This window comes from Physeter macrocephalus, chromosome 10 (genome assembly GCF_002837175.3).
Source record: "Physeter macrocephalus isolate SW-GA chromosome 10, ASM283717v5, whole genome shotgun sequence".
Classification (NCBI taxonomy): Eukaryota; Metazoa; Chordata; class Mammalia; order Artiodactyla; family Physeteridae; genus Physeter; species Physeter macrocephalus.
The window spans coordinates 33,799,419-33,819,713 of record NC_041223.1 but is presented as its reverse complement, the minus strand read 5'-3'; the positions used below and the strand labels follow the sequence as shown (position 1 = coordinate 33,819,713).

The 20,295-nt window shown below is 37.8% G+C and overlaps 1 protein-coding gene across 1 annotated transcript in view; it reads left to right on the top strand.

The window, feature by feature from the left end:
• LAMA2 (laminin subunit alpha 2) overlaps window positions 1-20,295 on the top strand; it is a 621,727-nt gene that overhangs the window by 436,248 nt on the left and 165,184 nt on the right. Inside the window, exons 24-29 of the mRNA XM_024122539.3 lie at window positions 964-1,107; window positions 2,613-2,792; window positions 2,901-3,089; window positions 3,172-3,305; window positions 7,491-7,608; window positions 15,308-15,442. Of these exons, the coding sequence (XP_023978307.1) occupies window positions 964-1,107; window positions 2,613-2,792; window positions 2,901-3,089; window positions 3,172-3,305; window positions 7,491-7,608; window positions 15,308-15,442 (900 nt within the window). The remainder of the gene's footprint in view (window positions 1-963; window positions 1,108-2,612; window positions 2,793-2,900; window positions 3,090-3,171; window positions 3,306-7,490; window positions 7,609-15,307; window positions 15,443-20,295) is intronic.

The following is a 20,295-nucleotide window of genomic DNA, read 5'->3' as shown; positions in this document are numbered from 1 at the left end:
GCCCATACGCCACAACTACTGAGCCTGCACTCTAGAGCCCGTGAGCCACAACTACTGAGCCTGCACTCTAGAGCCCGCGAGCCACAACTACTGAAGCCCACGAGCCTAGAGCCCACGCTCTGCAACAAGAGAAGCCACCACAATGAGAAGCCCGCACACCGCAATGAAGAGTAGCCCCCACTTGCTGCAACTAGAGAAAGCCCGCAACAAAGACCCAATGCAGCCAAAAATAAATTTTAAAAAAATAAATTAACAACAAAAAAAAAGGATTAGAAGGAGTTTTTTCTTCCTTAGAAGAAAGGAAAATCAATCCCAGGATAAATGCGGTAAAGGCTGTATCAGAAGTATCTTTTCAAGAAAAAGTCTATGCAGAGAGAGAAGAAACAGAAGGATGAAATCTAGGAAGTGGTTGTTAAGAGTCTTGAGAATTTAGGAAAATGGAAGGTTCTGCCATTAAAAGTGCTAGACAAAGCACAAAGTATGATGCTGCATTATTACATATTATAATTATGATATACATTATACTTAATACATGCTATATGTGTGTATATACAGTATTCAATAATAATTACATAAATCTATATTTTAACATCCTGCCTGTTTTTTACAGCTTTGCATCACACCACTGTCTAGGAATCAATGTTTTTATTTTGCTTTCAGAATTCTCATGGCTCTTTCATATTCCTCACAGTGGAATAATGGGAAATGTGCTGCTTCAATTTAAAAAACAATATACAATATCCTTAGTAATGCATGTATTTATAAATAAAGCATTTTTTTAGACCCATGCCATGTTAACAAAGAGATTAACTACATATGCTATTTGAGATGTGAGTCTGATATTCAGCATTCTTTTATTTTTTGTTTCATTGTCTTTAAAATGTGCTTCTGTTATTCATTCTTGAGTTTATTTCTCTCACCATGTCACCGTATGGACTCTGGGGATCTCTCATCTTTCTTCAGGTGAATGTGGAAGGCATCCGCTGTGACAGGTGCCGGCTTGGCAAATTCGGACTTGAGGCCAAGAACCCACTTGGCTGCAGCAGCTGCTATTGCTTCGGCGCCACTACTCAGTGCTCTGAAGCAAAAGGACTGATCCATACGTGGGTGAGTAAGGAACTGCTGAGCCATGTAATGGTATAATGTTAGTTCCTGCTGGCGTCTTTTAGCCAGGCACTGAGGGGTAGGAGGAAATGGCAAAACATTTAAGTAACCTTTTCCCCTGCGCACGTTTAGAACTGGTGGAGGGGCCGTGTGCCATGAGACAGTTGGAGTAAATATCGTTTTTATCCTGCCTTTGAAAGAGTTCATTTATTGCGGATAAGGAAATAGATGCCGAGTGGAAAAGGAAAACATTATAAGGGAAATGTTATGTTTGGGGATGGGAAGAAGCTGCCTTCTGAAGAGCAAGGGCACCAGAGCGGGAAGAGAGATGTGTGTTCATGCAGTAATGAAAACCAGAACTTGCACATTTAGTCCAACCAGGCTTAGAGAATCATTGCTCTTTAGGGTGGAAAAAAGTTCATTTTTGCCTTAATTTTCCTTTAACTCGTCTTACTTTTAAACTCTACTTATTGTTAGTGTAAAAGACCGGTTTTCACAGATGTTGTGGATTTCACTATGCAAACAAGTCAGAAGGGTTTATCCCCTCTCCTACCTGTTCATTGTGCACGACTTCTGTTTCTCATGAGAACACTTCATCAGAAGAGGATGGAGCTGCAGATAGACATGCAGTCTATCACTCTTTTTTTTTTTTTAACATCTTTATTAGAGTATAATTGCTTTACAATGGTGTGTTAGTTTCTGCTGTATAACAAAGTGAATCAGCCATACATATACATATATCCCCATATCTCCTCCTTCTTGTATCCTCCCACCCTCCCTATCCCACCCCTCTAGGTGGTCACAGACCACCGAGCTGATCTCCCTGAGCTATGCGGCTGCTTCCCACTGTCTATCTATTTTACATTTGGTAGTGTATATATGTCCATGCCACGCTCTCACTTCGTCCCAGCTTCCCTGTGTCCTCAAGTCCATTCTCTACATCTGCATCTTTATTCCTGTCCTGCCCCTAGGTTCTTCAGAATCACTTTTTTTTTTTTAAGATTCCATATATATGTGTTAGCATACGGTATTTGTTTTTCTCTTTCTGACTTACTTCACTCTGTGTGACAGACTCTAGGTCTATCCACGTCACTACAAATAACTCAATTTCATTTCTTTTTATGGCTGAGTAATATTCCATTGTATATATGTGCCACATCTTCTTTATCCGTTCATCTGTCGATGGACACTTAGGTTGCTTCCATGTGTCATTTGTAGACTTTTTAATGATGGTCATTTTGGCCGGTGTGAGGTGATACCTCATTGTAGTTTTGATTTGCACGTCTCTAATGAGTAATGATGTTGAGCATTCTTTCATGTGCTTGTTGGCAAGCTGTGTGTCTTCTCTGGAGAAATGTCTCTGTAGGTCTTCTGCCCATTTTTGGATTGGGTTGTTTGTTTTTCTGATATTGAGTTGCATGAGCTGCTTGTAAATTTTGGAGGTTAAGTTTAAAGGAGGCCTCCAAAGACTTAAACTCAGCCCACTGCTGTGTTTTGATCCCATACAGGTGACTCTGAAGCCTGATCAGACCATTCTGCCCCTGGTGGATGAGGCGCTGCAGCACACAACTACCAGAGGCATCATTTTTCAACATCCAGAGATTGTTGCACACATGGATCTGGTGAGACAAGATCTCCATTTGGAACCTTTTTATTGGAAACTTCCAGAACAGTTTGAAGGAAAGAAGGTAAGGACGAGAACTTTGAAGTCACATGAGAACAAAATAAAATATATTTTTAGAATAATGCTATTTGGAGATTTATCTAACTCATCATTCCTCATTCTGTTTTATCAGTTGATGGCCTATGGTGGCAAACTCAAATACACAATCTATTTTGAGGCTCGGGAAGAGACAGGTTTTTCTACATATAACCCACAAGTTATCATTCGAGGTGGGACTCCTAGTCATGTGAGAATGATCATCAGGCATATGGCTGCTCCTCTAATTGGCCAGTTGACAAGACATGAAATTGAAATGACAGAGGTAAGGTGGTTAGTTGTTGGGTGCCAGGATGCCAATGATTTGCACTCGGTTTCGGCAAAGTGGCTTCTTTTCTTGTTAACAGAAAAAATGGAAATATTATGGTGATGATCCTCGAATCAGTAGAACTGTGACCCGTGAAGACTTCTTGGATGTACTATATGATATCCATTATATTCTTATCAAGGCTACCTATGGAAATATCATGAGACAAAGCAGGTAAACTATAATGAATATCCAAGTTAATTTCTTATTCTAGAGTCTGTAAGAGAGACCAGTAAGGCATCAGACAAGAAAGATTTAAAAGTTTGGTTTGGGAGTGTCATGATAGAAGACTAGTCAGGGATGGCGTCCAGGTCATCTGGTGGAAATTACTGCCATTCCCCCCAAAAGGGAAACAGAATCAGAAGCAATATTAAGGGGAAAAATATTGAATTGATCTTTGACATGGTGAATTTTAGATGTCAGGCAGACATTCAGGAGAAGATGTCCTGCAGGGTAGAGAGAATTCACTGCTGTACTATAAATAGGTTGCAGGATTGCTGAGAAGGTATCCTCCTTCAGCCATCAGAGGAACCAGGCAGAGGAACCAGGCAGGACCAACCAAGTTGGTCCTGTCTCTCCCAACCATATGCATTCTCATCTGTTCACCCCAGTGTGCCATACTATATTGCCATTTTCCCTGTGCCTTATGATGTGAAAAGACTGGGAATCACATTGAATAGGAAAGTACACGGAAGAAGAACAAGAATGAATGTCATGAAAGCCAAAGGATGAGAATACTATAAGGAAGTAGGTATGGTTTTTTCGTATGACCCAAAGAGGACAATTAGAAGGAGGCTCTTTGAAACTGACACTTAGGATCACACTGGTGACATTCATAATACCAGTTTTAGTGAAGTCCTGGGGCAGAAATAGACTCAAGGTTTTGAGGAATGAATGGGACGCAATGAACCTAATATTATGAATGTAGACTGTTGTTCTCCATGAACAAAATCATAAAAGGGAGGAATGAGGTCGTGTCAAAGGTCAAAGGAGGATTGTTTAATCAGAGAGAGAAGTAAGCATGTTTATATACCATGGGGCTGGGGAAGGGGAGGAATTAGTAGCAAGATATAAATTAAAAAATGATAGAATAAAGAGAAAATAAATAATGGAGAAGCCAGGATACTTCAACATCATGAGTATACTTGAGGTCATGTACCTCAAGTATAAGGGAAAACTTATCTAATGAGATAAAATGGGGAACTGCACAGATGTAGCTAAATGTAGCCATGGAGGCAGAAAGTTGAGCTGAGTTCATACACATAGTATCAACTTCTCTGTCATATTAGCTTCTCTGTTGTGTCTATAAGACTATGAAATCAATAGATGTTTAGAAATAATCTTATATAACAAAATAGTAGGTCAGTGCAGGACAACAAAAGAAAACAAAATTATGAACCCTCTCATTGGCAAACCAATGAATATAAAAATACCATGTTTCACTTCGTCCCAGCATGGACTTACATATACTACCATGGACTTATATATACTACTATGTAAAATAGATAGCTAGTGGGAAGCAGCCACATAGCACAGGGAGATCAGCTCGGTGCTTTGTGACCATCTAGAGGGGTGGGATAGGGAGGGTGGGAGGGAGATGCAAGAGGGAGGAGATACAGGGATATATGTATATGTATAGATGATTCACTTTGTTATAAAGCAGAAAAGCAGAAAAGCACCATTGTAAAGCAATTATACTCCAATAAAGATGTTAAAAAAAATAAAATTAAAAATTAAAAAATAAAATAAAATACCTTAAAAAAAATACCGTGTTTCAAATGTTTACACTGTTAAACATGTAGCAGAAAATCCTTTCTTTGTTGCAGAAGATCCATATTGCTCTTCTGATTGTACCAAAAGTAGGGACCAAATCAAGGACCAAAATTTACTTTTAAGCCTATATTGTTTTGATTTTTTTTTCATATTTCTCATTTCTAACAGGAGATTCTTTGTTTTTTACAGTAGGTCCTTGTTGGTTATCTATTTTAAATATAGCAGTGTGTACATGTCAATCCCAAACAGGAGATTCTTTTATATGAAATAATTTTTAAAAACATATACCAAAATATCTTGTCAGTTATTTTGTTAAGTATTTTAGAATTTCAAATGTAAATTAGGTGACAGAAGCCAAAGCAGGTTTGCATGTCCTAGAAGACAGCAGGTGACTTTGTGAGTGTGAAAACATGTTATTTTGAAATTGTTCCGTGCTTCAGTAAAAAAGTTTGGTAGGGTGCAGAACATTTTGTTAGTGGATCTGGTAGAAACAATGTTGTTATGCATTTTTCATTACGCTTTCTTTGCCTCTCTCACACTGATTCCACCTTCCTTCGCTGTAAGGTTGCTTTTTTCCCCATAAGTCTCTTTCTCTTATCACTTTATGTCATATACCTCACTAAATAATATCCTTTGGCTTAGGAGTTCCTTTTTTTAGACACTAGAGTAAGTAAATACTTCACTTTTTCTAGGCTCAGTAAAAACTAGAGTGAACATCTGTAACGATAAAAACAAATAAAGCAGTGGATCAGCACTTGATTTTGTAAGACAGTGGAATTTTGACAAAGGTCAGAGATATGTTTGAGTCTTCCTCTCAGAGTAGTTAACACATAACCCTGCATCTTTATTGAGTTACAAATTTAAATAGTCTCAGAAGCAGAGAGTTTGTTATACATGTGGTTTGAGGTTCTGACTTTGTACATATTGCAATGCTGAAATTTTCTTTTTTCTTTGCTGTTGTCCTCTCTTACATTTATTTGAAGAATTTAACGACTTTGTTTTTCAGTATTCATTTAAATAGATGCCTGAGTTTGGCCAAATTCCTGATTCTAGCAAAACAGTTCCTCTCTGATTCCCTGAGGAAAAATAATGATGTGTTGCAGAAATGTCTGTTGCTAACACCATTCAGGTTTCACTTGGTTTTTATTTTTTTATTTTTATTTATTTATTTTTTTTTGCGGTACGCGGGCCTCTCACTGTTGTGGCCTCTCCCGTTGCGGAGCACAGGCTCCGGACGCGCAGGCTCAGCGGCCATGGCTCACGGGCCCAGCCGCTCCGCGGCATGTGGGATCTTCCCGGACCGGGGCACGAACCCGTGTCCCCTGCATCGGCAGGCGGACTCTCAACCACTGCGCCACCAGGGAAGCCCTTCACTTGGTTTTTAAATACTCACTAGCCTGTTGTGTGCATGCATGTGCCAGAGAAGGGAAGGTGATGCTAGAAACTCCTCAGGTTATAAAATACCATGAGATACTAGCAGAGATGACTTTGCAACAAACACCGAGTTACCTTCCTATTCCCTCAGAGAACCCAGAGTCTTTCTTGTAGGAGGGGAGTGGTTTATTTATAGATCACAACTGCTGTGCGTCCTATAATGAGGGGAGCACGGGATCTGAATTTTAACTGAACATGTGTTTCATAAAGGCTGGCTGGTCTTCAGATTGTAGATTACAATGGGAGTCAGAATGCGCATTCATAATTCAGTGTCAATAAAACCTACCTATGCTTGTTATAAAGTTTATGATTCAAGCTCCTTAAGCTATTAGAGGTGTGTTTTATTGAAGCAAAACTATTCATTGTCTCATTTAAAAGTTTATTTGCAGAACATTTCATGTTACCAGTTAGTCATGAGACAGTCTGAGTTTATGGACTGTGTATTTTTTTTAATGTATAATTTCAAATTATTACAAAGGGTATCAACATTTTTATTGTGAATAATTTTTTTCAATTATAAGGACCTTTCCACCAATAGGAAGGGTGGGTTAAGTTACTTGAAGGATTTATTCAATAAAGTTAACAAAAGACTAATTTGAGAGGTTCTTTATCCTCAGAAAGTTATCAATATTACTAGCTTATGCTCAGTCGTTTCCTAGATGGTTTTCTAAAGTTCTTGAAAGGACGTTCAGAGATTCAAGAGCAAGAAATTGGGACCGGTTGCAAATTAAAAGCAATTTCACTAGTAACGACTGGAGATTTTCCAACAGGGAATGACCTTGGGTGTCTGTTTGAAAGAATGAAAATGTCTAACTAATTGGCCATGTCTACCTGAAGCCACTCACATTTTTTAAAGTGGGAGGAAAACTCTTTATAATAACTTCTCAATAGGACATCAGACATCTGATTTCCTAAACACTTTATGATTTATGTGAATATTTTGCTAATGTGTAATCTCACCCTTTGAGGAAGCAAAGATGCTGGAATAAGATGTGGCACACAGAGCCCCTGGAATTTAGCAGCTTCAAAACAATAGAACAAGTTTGTGGTTGTTGACAAAACCTTGAGAAGACCCTTCTTTCAGGATTGAGTGTTTGCTAGGTAAGCTTAATTTACGGGTACCCCCATCTAAGTATTTGCTCGCTGTTCCAGGATTTCTGAAATCTCAATGGAGGTAGCTGAACAAGGACGCATCACAGCAATGACTCCTCCAGCTCACTTGATAGAAAGATGTGATTGTCCTCCGGGCTATTCTGGCTTGTCCTGTGAGGTAAGCTACCTCCAACTAACCTTCTTAAGCCCCACTCAACCAGACAAATGGAAATACTCCCAGGACCACCTTTACTTCAATCAGTTTTACTTTCAGGCACACCCTCAACCTATTTTATCTGATCTTCCACTCACAATATGAGACGCAGTAAGAAGAGGATGATGTTATTGCTCCCTAGAAGTAGGAATTACAACTCAAGGGAAATATCTAATAAAAATTAAAAGATTTGTAAAAATATGAAACAGTCAGGAAATAAGAATGTTTTCTTAAGGCCCCTTTATTTTATGTGATCTGTTTTCTTGGCACATTTTCTGAACAGAGACATTTAAACTGCAGTGATTATGAGACAAGATTATATTGGGATTTGAAAGATTGTTTTTATATAGAACATGACAAAACTTAGGCAATAAATATCAGACTGTTCCCTTTAACATAGCCTTCTCAGAAGGACATAAATTGTTCCAATAGTGCCACTGTCACTCAGTCATTATATTTTTAAAACTGCATTTTTTACTTTCTAGGATATTCCTTCGACTATCTTCAGAATTGGTGAATTTTCTAGATCTTTATTTTGTGGAACCAATTTCAGTTTTACAAATATTAAATCTTAATAGGAAGAGTATGATCTAGGGAGAGGTGGAATTGCTGAAAAAGTGGCCTGGATTTGAATCTCTACTTCATCATATACTAAGACTGAGACCTTGTGCAGCTTGTAAACCTGCTTAAGCTTCAGCTGGTAAATCTCCAAGCCCCTGAGTAACTGCCACCACATTCACCCCTTCTCCTGCAGACCCTATAGTCCTCTCCACAGTGCAACAAATAAAGGCTGGCCTGGGAGGGGCCTCCAGGACCTGCTCCAGCCCTACAGCGTGGATTCTTTCCCCTTAGTCAGATTGGTTGGTGGCCACTGCGTACTAGTTAGATAGTTTTAATATCTCCTGTAACTACAGCCCAAGAATCACATGAAGGCTAAATGAACTAGAACTTAAGCACTTATCACAGTGCCTGGTAGTAGTCATAATAATAATAACCAAAGTCAATATGGTTAGTAATATTATTAATGGAGTAAGTGGTTATAGATCTAACTATTGATTTATTTATAAATACAGTTGACCCTTGAACAACATGAGTTTGAACTGCCTGGGTCCACTTATGTATGAATTTTTTTCAGTAAATATGCAATGGACCCTCCACGGGTTTCCAGTCCACAGATCCAACCAACTGCAGATCAAAAATTCCATCCGTGGTTGGTTGAATCCACTAATGCCATACCAGCGGATATGAGAGAGCCAACTCTGGGACTTAAGCATCAATAGAGACTCATGGAACTAATCTCCTGACAGATAATGAGGGAGGACTGTAATTTTGTATATCTTTTGTAAATAGGATTTGAGAAGTTTTATTAAGTATGGCTCACAAGGCAGGTGAAGTACACTTAAAAACAATGAATATAACTCTCTTGAGAGGTGGCATGGTATACTGAAAAGAAAAAAGGAGTTTGGTCTCGGTGAATCCTCCCTAGCTTCTCCACTTGAACAGGACATTTGCTCTTTGTTGCTGAACTTTGGGGTTTTGGTACCCACAGAATCATCATGAGGATTAATTTAAATGAAATCATACATATAAAAGCTCCTTTGTAAATTGAAATGTCATTCAACTTAGTTGCCATTGTATGAATTCCACACAGGTCAGAAAACAAATTTCATAAGAATAACTGCAAATATCTGTGAAATATCCTTGGAATAATTTTATAGTTTTGTGACTGATCTGAACAGCAATATTTATTTGAATGTGTCTATTTTGATCTAAGAAATGACCAAATAATCCATTTCATTATTAAATCATAACTCGTACATACACATGTATACATTTGTACATACACCAGTAAGTATATATATTGTACCTATATGCACAACCCAAAATGCGTGAAATATATATATGCACACACATTGTAGATGTGAAAAATGAGGCAGTGACAGGGGCACACACAAAATATGCTACCTTTCCAATGAGCATGAAAAAGATAAAAGATAGAATTTGAGATTTTTCTAGGCAAGAGGTGGAATTTTATTTATCCCAGGGAGTGTTTGGCTGTACTGCTGTCTCACTGTGTAACCTTGGTCAATGCCTTAATTGCTATAGGCCTTAGTTATTATATAGTTATCCAATCTATAAAATTACAGGTTGGGTTTTGAAGTTCTAACATTCTCTAATTCTGCAATGTTATTTTGCTATACAAGATATTAAGTAGTCAAGATTGACCTTAGATATCTTGAAGAGAAAGTTACTACAGCTATATTTTTCTGCATTTATTTAAAGAATACTCTTCACTTAAGAATAAAAATATTAGCAGAGTAGCAAATTATTTTAATGCAATCTACCTTCCATTCCAGATTTGAAATGTTAAAATTCATCTTATTATGATCAGCAGGCTTTTTAAATAGTATATTCTAAAACATACTTTCCCATTAATTTTAGTAATTTTCCATCATTATATGAAAATATAAATTAGGCAATACAAATAAAGCCAATGAGATATGAAGAAAATCAAGAAAAACTAGAAACACATACAAACTATTATCTGCATTGGTGGCTTCACCTATGTCCTGTGAATTTCACTTAAGCTCCTGTTAACAGACAATAATTACAGTAATATCTTAGAGGAGAGATTAGGGGATAAAGACCTATCTCTTATAATAAGCTACCTGAGGTTTTCTCCACAACCCATTGCCTCTAATCCATTATACATCTTATTTATAATTCATCTTGAATCTAAAGTGTGATTACTCAGGCATAAAATCTAATCATCAAAGCAAGAACTAAGGACAGTTTTGAAATAATACATCCCATTCTAGTAACATATGCTTTGGGTCATGAATACACAAAGCAATTCCTTTACAATATTTTCACCAAATGTAAGGTATTCTAGAGACATTTGCATTTACAAACTACTCATTTCATGTTTTTATCCAGAAATGTGGTTGCAAAGAAACAAAATTAAGTGTTGGTTACCATTGTAAATATAGCCAGTTGTGAAGACACTTAGCCTTGCCTATTACCTGTAGGGTTATAACACTGTAGCCCTGTTCATAAAAAGTGTCAGTTCTAGAAATGCCTACTTATTATAATTTATGATTTGAAGTAGAGACTAGGTTACCTTTAGAAGTCAAATAAAGAACACAATTTCCTCACCACATTTGGTGGTGTGGGAGCCGTTGAGTTTACCATACTTTACCTAAGCTACTCCTCACTGTTGTCTCGGTTAACATTGTTGCCTAAACTGACCTAAACTCAGGTTAGGTTGTATGTAGAAATGGAAACTATTCAATGCTGAATATGTGGTTCTCTGCAATAAGATCATGGAAGTCAGAAATTCACAGGTGATCTCCTAATGATATTTTGCTCATTTCATCTTGTTTCCCCTTTCCATCATGTTTTAATAGGGCTTCTGGCTCACAGTTGAATGGCTAGTGTATACTGGATCACCACTCACAAGCCGTCAACTGGCTATCAACAATAATTTTTTAAATCCTCAAACAAAAATCCTCAAACAGTACCTATTATCAACTCATACAACTCAAAAGACAAAATAGTGAGACTAGACTTTTTTTCTTACACATGCACATTTCTAGGGATGCTCTTTACCACTTCAGTTGCACATGGAAGACCCAAAGACTATTTTCATATACATTAAAATATTAAAGAACATGGTATAGGTAAGTGGCATATATTGTAATTTTGTTTCCCAATGCAGTGTAGAACAATCACTGTTGCCTTTGTTTTCAGTGTATTCTCGATGACTGTATCTACAAAATTATTTGGAATAGAAGCACCCATATTGATTTATTGTATTTCAGGCACTACACACACATCATCTCATTTAATCCTCACAACAACCCAATTAAAACACACAAAGCTGACCATTTATTGAGTGCTTACTGTATCCTGCACAATGTCAAGTGCATTCCCTAATACACTTACACCAACATCATTAAGCACATTATAATTCCCATTTTATGGGTGAGGAAATGGAAGCTCAGGCAGGTTAGGAAACCTGCCCCTTATCACACAGTTGGAAAACAGCAAAACAGCAATCTGAACCTACCTAAGTCTGTTTCAAAAAACCTAGCTACATTAATACTCAACTAGTAAGTTATACAACATCCTTACATTCCACGTGAGGAAGCTTCAGCCCACAGTATTTAAAACCTGCATAAGTCATATGTAGTAAGTGGTGAAACAGGAATTAAACCTAGGATTGTCTGATTGCAAAACCCATGTAAAGATACAAGATAGTGTTTTTACTGGCAACAGCACAGGTATCTATTTTTTTTTTTTATTGTTAAACTCTGCGTTATGTAACCCGGCACCTGGAGCATGTTGGCTGTTTACTCTCTTTGTCTCCCATTCCCTTCTTTCCTCCCTCCCACATTTTTGTGCAATTTGATTCTAACATGATGATGGGATACCATATTATGAAAACAAATTAAAGATGGAAGGAGAGCAGAAGAAAATTGAGCTCTGAATAATTTCAGCACAAGGCAAGAAGAGAACTTTGGAAAAGTTTGAGTTAGGAAAAAAAAAAGGGATAAGATTAGGACAGTGTTTATGTACTTGCTTTTCTGTAATTCTTTATTTTGTTCCAGAAAGAATTTTAGATGGGACTTTAAAAAGTAGCTATTATCTTTCCTCTTTTTTTCCCAACTCAAATATAATCATTCTCATGAATTTTGCCCCAGTTGACTGACAAGAAAAACGTCTGATTTTGAAAAACATCCTCAAATATTTGAAAAATGGAAAAAATAAATACAGGGTCCATGAAAGGAGGAAATTAAAGCGAAATAAATATGTCTCATTCCTTTACAAAGTGTGTTTGAAGTTTCTAATTCTTCTGTTGCGGAATAGTCTCTCTCTCTCTCTCTCTTTTTTTTTTATTAACTTAGAAGTTTAATCTATAAGGACACAAAATTAATCTAGAGTGTTAGAACTGTAGAAACTTCAGAAATCAACTGAGTTAATACATCTGCTCATTTGTGGGATGAGGAAACCACATCTCAATGACACCAAACGACTTGCCTGTATCCCTCAGGCAAAACTAACTAGTAAAATCAAGGCTTCCATATTCATTGATGTTACAGTACCAGAGTCTGTACGACCTTCAAAGACACACATTCCCAGCAGGGAATGAGGAGTGTGCCAGTGACTGTCAATCCTGGCTGCTTATTAGACCCTCCTGGGAGTTTTACAACAAACCCTGGCCCTAGTCTCCACCAATTATATTAGAATCTCTGGGGGCAGAGCCAGGTATCCAATATTTAAAGCTCCTCAGATGATTCTATGTGCAGCCAGGGTTGAGAATCACATAGACAGGCCTAAAAGCTTCCACAAAGAGCTTGACTTGGAGCCCAGACTTTTACCCGCACTGGAGTGCTATTCTACTTTTTCCTACTCTTTCCAGAGAAGAGCCATAGTAATAAGAGAAAATGGGTGTAAACTTCACCTGCAGTGCTCACCTTCAGATTTCAGTCCATAACATTGAATTTCATATGATTCCCCAATGAAAAGTACCATTTCTTAATGTTATTCTTCTTCTAAGACTTTTTTTTAAACTTTTGTTTGATATAAAAAGTAGAGCTAGGAACTCTCAATTTGTGTGATTTTTAAAGACACACACACACACACACACACACACACACACACACCAAGCAAATATACCAGTAAAATAACAATAATTATATAAATATCCAAGGATGAAATCTATATAAAGAAAATCCAATTTTATTCTACAGTCAGCACACACCAGAACTAGAACAACCCATACAATGTAACTTTTTTTTTTTTTTTCTGTATGTGTGCCTCTCACTGTTGTGGCCTCTCCCGTTGCGGAGCACAGGCTCCGGACGCGCAGGCTCAGTGGCCATGGCTCACGGGCCCAGCCGCTCCGCAGCATGTGGGATCTTCCCGGACCGGGGCACGAACCCGTGTCCCCTGCATCGGCAGGCGGATTCTCAACCACTGCACCACCAGGGAAGCCCCCTATGTAACATTTTTAAACACACCTTGGATTGTTTCTTCAGTTATGCTTAAATGAATTCCTCAGCCATAATTTCCAGACCTTATTTGGTAACAATGGCAAAAATGAACCTTTATTTTCAAGAATATGAAGAAACTTATTAAAATATCTTAGGTCCACTGTAAGACAAATAGGACTCATGATATTTTGAATACTATTCCCAGTTTTATCAGCTTGCTCAAATCCAGGATATTATTAAATCTCATTAGAATTTCTTATAGGCTGAGATAGAAGCACAGACTCTTAAATGCTTAATTGAAGTACTCTCACATTTTCCAAATCAAAACAAACAAGGAGAGTGCTGACTATTGATCGTTTTTTTTCCTAAGGAACCTCTACATACTCCACTCTGGATGACCTAGTCCAGACCAAAAGGATGCAAAGGCATTAAGAAGTTCTTAATTCACTATTTTTTCCCCTGCTTATTCAGCAATCACTTTTCTCATCAATGGGAGCAAAATATCCTGTGAAAAAAATTTTATGCAGCTAATATCACTTTTTAATCTTCAGTGGAATCTGGAAAACTAACTCCTATCTCTTACTCATAAATCAAACAATGGCTAATAAATGCAGCAGCTTTGCACACTAAGAGATCTGAGCCCAAAACAAAAGACTATTCTCATTCCCTCTTCAGAGCTATGGGCTTTCTTCCAAAGAGCCAGAGATGTTTCTTGATACATTTACATAATAAACCCGAATGAAGATGGAAGTCTTGATTTTGCATATGTCAGCTTTGCTAGCAGTTTCCTGTTTGCTCTCAGATTTTTATTGCAAAATGAAAAAAGTAGATCAAGGAAAGATACATTTTATTGGTGGCCTAATATTCCCAAGACATGTAGAGCTTTTATTATTTTGAATTTCTTACTTTTATAGTCTTCAAATTATACCGATATAAATAACATGACCGTGACACTTTTTTATTTATTTAATTTTTTTCTGAGTCTCATTGGACATTTCCTAGTTACCCATCAAGCACAGTGGAAGCAGATTTTAGGTTGTCAAGGACATTGGAATTCTCTCTTTAGTCCATATGACAATTTTATTTAAAAACAAACTTCTTGCGCTTCTCTGGTGGCGCAGTGGTTGAGAGTCCGCCTGCCGATGCAGGGGACACGGGTTCGTTCCCCGGCCCGGGAGGATCCCACATGCCGCGGAGCGGCTGGGCCCGTGAGCCATGGCCGCTGAGCCTGCACGTCCGGAACCTGTGCTCCGCAACGGGAGAGGCCACAACAGTGAGAGGCCCGCGTACCGCAAAAAAAAATAAAAAATAAAAATAAACAACAGTGAGAGGCCCGCGTACCGCAAAAAAAAATAAAAAATAAAAGTAAAAACAAACTTCTTTTTCAAGAAAAAGAAGACTATTTGAAGTTTGTCCAGGCTGAGTGGTATTTGCAAATGACAGCTTGCCTTTGCTAAAGTCTGATGACACAGATGCTGCTTGTATACTCTATGGACCAGGCAGAATACACATTAGGAATCAAAAGTGACATTCATTGTTTCTAAGTGGTGTTGCCTTTACCGCTGATGGGGGGAAAGAAATCCTTCTTTTTAACTACTGAAGAACCCAAGTGTTGCTAAAGAAAGATTTCCAAGTGGGCTGTCCTAATTGGCTTCATTTTCTTTCAGGCATGCATGCCAGGATTTTATCGACTGCGTTCTGAGCCAGGTGGCCATACCCCTGGACCAGCCCTGGGCACCTGTGTTCCATGTCAGTGTCATGGACACAGCAGCCTGTGTGACCCTGAAACTTCCATATGCCAGGTATTCATCTAAGCCTTTCTTGAACAAAGTCCATGTGCTCATTTCTACACTTGATCTTAGCCAAAAGGCCGAGAAGTGATATGTGCTCATTTCTCTTTACCCATATTCATATACTGAGTGCAGAGGTCAGCTAACCTGCAGGGGACTTAACTGAATGTGTGTGTGTGAAACAAAACATGTGGGAAAAAAATACATTTACCATATTATGCATTTTTTAAAGTAATTTAAAAGTTACAGCTGGAAAAACCACTGCTCATGTCAAGAAATAGTATATTATTATCAACAGCATCATAGACAAATACCAGACAACACAACGATTTATTTAAAAATCCCATGAGGGTTTTTTTTCCTGATTATAAATAAAAATAAGCTCTTCGTAAGACATTTGGAAATTATAGAAAAGTGTTAAGGAAAAAAAATAAAAGTCACCCAAGATTCAACATAAGATAAACATTTAATATTTTATGTGTTTCCCACCAATTTTATGTATGTGTTTATAAAGAAGATTTATATAACACCATACGTGTAGTTTTATGTTCTGCATTTTTAAAATGTACATATCACGAGCATATTATGTTGTTAAAGTCTCTAAAATCTTTACAATGTTTGATTTGATATCCCATAATTTAGCCATTTCTTTAAAAAAGTTTACTGCTCTTATTTTTTTGGTTGTTATTACATTCCTGCTAACACCCTACTCTGTCACCCCTGGAACAATCAGGACTGTGGAGAGGAAACACAGGTTTCCTGTGTCACCACTTCGGGTCCCCAGGCAACTCTGGGTATCTCCTCTTCTGAACTCATTTCCACCTCTCCTCACCTCCTGAAACTCTTTCATGGAGCTTTGTGGAACTCATGACCAGACATCAGCAAGATCCCCTACGTAATCTCCCTCTTCTTTTGAGGTCCTCTTTATTTGCTCAAACTGAAACCTGGTTTCCCAACACTCTACTCCCCTGGCAGCGCTCTCAAGTGGAAGCCACTGTTTTTTCTCACACTCTTCATTTCCCTGAGCCTGAGGGTGGGGCCGTGGCCCTGCTCCTCATTGCCACTTTCAGGTCATCCTTGTTTTCTCTTCTGTAACAACACCTAGCTTTGAATCTCAGGTCTCCATCCATTTGCCCACAACACCTGCTTGTTGAAGCCATTTATTAACCCTCAGGTCACCCACCTCATTCCTTGAAGATTTTTCCTTTGTATCATTGCTGTTCACTCTAGCCCCACTCCTATCATAATTCCTGGTGATTTTGATGCCCATAAAATGGACTCTTCCCATATCTTGTCCTCACTCCATGAGCCTGTCTGAGAACTTGTCGTGACCAGGAACTGAGTGCCTCTATAGTCTCAATGTCAACTATCCTCTCTTTGACCACCGTTTCTTTTCTTTCCTGTTCACTTCTTCTTAGTACTTCATTGTCAACATTTTATCTCATCATCGACACTCACATCTTTATCATTCCTTGTGTTTCTCATGCCCTCACTTTCTTAACCAGCTTAATATTCATGACCCTTTTTCTTTTTCTGGCTGCGTTGGATCTTCGTTGCTGTGCACAGACTTTCTCTAGTTGTGGCGGGTGCAGACTTCTCATTGCGGTGGCTTCTCTCGTTGCAGAGCACAGGCTCTAGGCGCGCGGGCTTCAGTAGTTGCAGCACACAGGCTCAGTAGTTGCGGCTTGTGGGCTCTAGAGCACAGGCTCAGTAGTTGTGGCGCACGGGCTTAGTTGCTCTGAGGCATGTGGGATCTTCCTGGACCAGGGATCGAACCTGTGTCCCGTGCATTGGCAGGCAGATTCTTAAGCACTGCACCACCAGGAAAGTCCCATGACCCTTCTTTAATATCACTGCTTTGTAATGTTCATTTCTCTTATTACCACTCCTTTACTTATGTTTACTCAGTGAATTCCGACTCCGGTTAAATCCTACTACTCCAATAGCTATGCCTTCTAATCTGAATGTGGCTGTGGAAAATAGTCGACTATGCTGACTAGTCTGACCGTATGTTCACTATCACTCACTTTAAAGGGAACCTTTATGCTGCTCTTCCATCATGCCACGTTTCTCTAGTCCAGTTCCTCTCTCACATTCCTGCCTGGTAATTTCATACCTTCTCATCCATCTTCAAATCCCAAACTCTTCCCAGACCCATTTCCATCCTTACTTTCAGTTGATGGCCTTGTTTCTTCTTATTTCACTGAGAAATTAAAAACAATCAGAAGAGAACTAACCCAAGCTCCCACTAACACATGCACCTACCTTTCTGCACCTGTGTGCAGTTACTCTGGTTTTTCCACCAATTTGGATGAACTGTTCTTGTTTGTAGAAAAGACCAACTCTGCCACCTACGCTCTAGATCCCAGCCCTCCCTCCCATTCAAGTACATCACTCTGATTCAAGAACATCACTCTGGCCATGCCTATTCTCCCCTCCCTTCTGAATCACTTTTTGGTACTCCTTCTATCTTAAAAAACATAAATAAACAAACAAATAAATAAGTCTCTCTTGACTCCACCTCCCCCCTTGATTTTTACCACTTCATTCCTCTCCTTTCACATAGAGAAGAGTTTATACTCCTGTCTACAATTTCTCTCCTACCATTCTCCCTTGAACTACTAAAATCAGGCTTTTCCTCCACCACTATATGCATACCAACTACTAGTGTTCAGCTCTCCATTGTACTTGATCTATCAGCAGCATTTGCTCCTCTGAAGCAGCCATTCCTCTCGAAGCTTTTGTTCAGTTTGCTTTTCTGGACATGATATTCTAGGGTTTCTCAAGCTAGATGGCTGCTCCTTCTCAGTCCTCTTTGCTGTTTGCGCCTCATTACCTGAAATCAGTATACTGGTATTCCTAGGATTCAATCCTTGGAGCAATTTGCTTGTCTGACTACACTCATTCTCATGGTGATCTCACCCAGGCAATGACTTTCAATATCTATACTGAGATCTCACAATATTTACCATTATTTCTATGATTAAATTTTAGATCCAACTCTTTAATCTTTCCAGAATTTATTATAATGTGGGGAGATAATTTTTCCTCAATATGTTACTTTAAAGGAACATTTATTTGTTAATGTTTCCTTTTCTCCTTGACACATCATGGTATCTGAATATATACACATTTGTTTTGTTCATTTTAAGATATGTTTAAAGGATCATCTATTCTTTTCTGCTTACCTTTTATTTCCTATTATAATGTTCTGATTACCTTCATTTTATAATACGTTATAAATTCTGGTAAAGCAAGACCCTTTACTACTCTTCTTTTCCTAATTTTCTTAACTTGATGTACTTATATATTCTTCCAAATGACATTTTGATTCACTATTTTAATCTCTTCCCAAAAAAATATTACTGGAATTTTTATTGAAAATGCATTAAACCTGTTTGTAAAGAATTGCTATCTTTACACACTATTCAGCTATCCTCCCTAAACCCAGGAATGATACGCTTCTCTATTCAAACATTTTATGTCTCACAGTTTTTAACATTATCTATATGCACTATGCAGTTGTTATATTAAAATTATTGCCATTTATCTTACATTTTCTTTTTAATGGTGAGCATTACATTTTTTTGTTTCGGTGTATTTATTAACTGGTCATTACTGGTAAATATTGACAAAATATATTTTTTACATGTGTTTGATATCCAGCCACTTTTTTTCTAGTTCTAGAGGTTTCTTGCTTGATTCAGTTATTTTTATATTTACAACAATAGTATTAGCAATAACTATAATTGTGTCTTCCTTGCCAGAGCTATATCTAGTATAATAATTTCATTTTTTGCATTGATTAAGTCTCCCAAAAAATGTTAAATAAGAGGGTAGTCAGCTTCCTATCTTATTGCTGATTTTAATACGAAAGCCTCAGGTCTTTCACCGCGAAGTATGATGCTGGTGATTAGTTTAAGGTAAATATTTTTTATCATGTTAAGAAAACTTCTTTTTATTCCTGACTTCTTAAAGATATCGTCTTTCAATCAAGACAGAGTATGGAAATTTGTCATATGCTTATTTGTGGGGACTGGAGTGGAGGTGAAGGTCTTACCCATCCTTGAATTCTTGAAATAATCATGATTTGGTTTAAGTGTAGCATTTTTTTCAGCAATCTACTGGCTTGTAAAATTCAATAGATAATTTCAGGGAGGTGGTTAACTTATGCATTCTTAAGTGAGAATTAAATGCATTTTTCTTTCTTATGCAATCGTCGCTGGAATTTTTAATAGTAATGTCACTCCATATGAATAATTTAGAAGCATTCAGAAAATATAGAGCTTAATTTCATTTTTATTTAGGGTAAAAAATTGCTGTCATTATATTGTCCTGTTTTGACCAATAGGCTATTATATCTATTTTTGTGCCTTAAGGATCCTTATTAGAGGTCTATTTTCTGAGATATCCCTAGATGAAGTAAAAAATAAATACATAGGTGCATCAAACATGCACAGCTACTATAAATTGCTGTGCTCTGAATTTTTATATTTTCCTTCAGGGAACTTATAACTTCTGAATTTAGACAACTTTGTTTATCTTTGAAACAGCCCCATGAGGCAAATAGAAAATAGCTATTATTACTCCGATGCTATAACTGAGGCAACTGAAGCATACTGATTTCTTTACAATTGGTACTGTGTTTCCCAGTTTAATATCATAACCACTACACAGTGCATTGCCCTCTATGTTGGTATAGTGGTTATAAGCATGACTCTGATCGGACTACCTTGATTCAACTCCTGTCTTCATCCCTTTTGGGCTCTGTGGGCCTAGTCAATTTATTTAGCCTCAGTGGTGTCTTAATTTCCTCATTTATAAAATGAAGATAAGAATAGTACCTACTCATAGAGTTTTTCTAT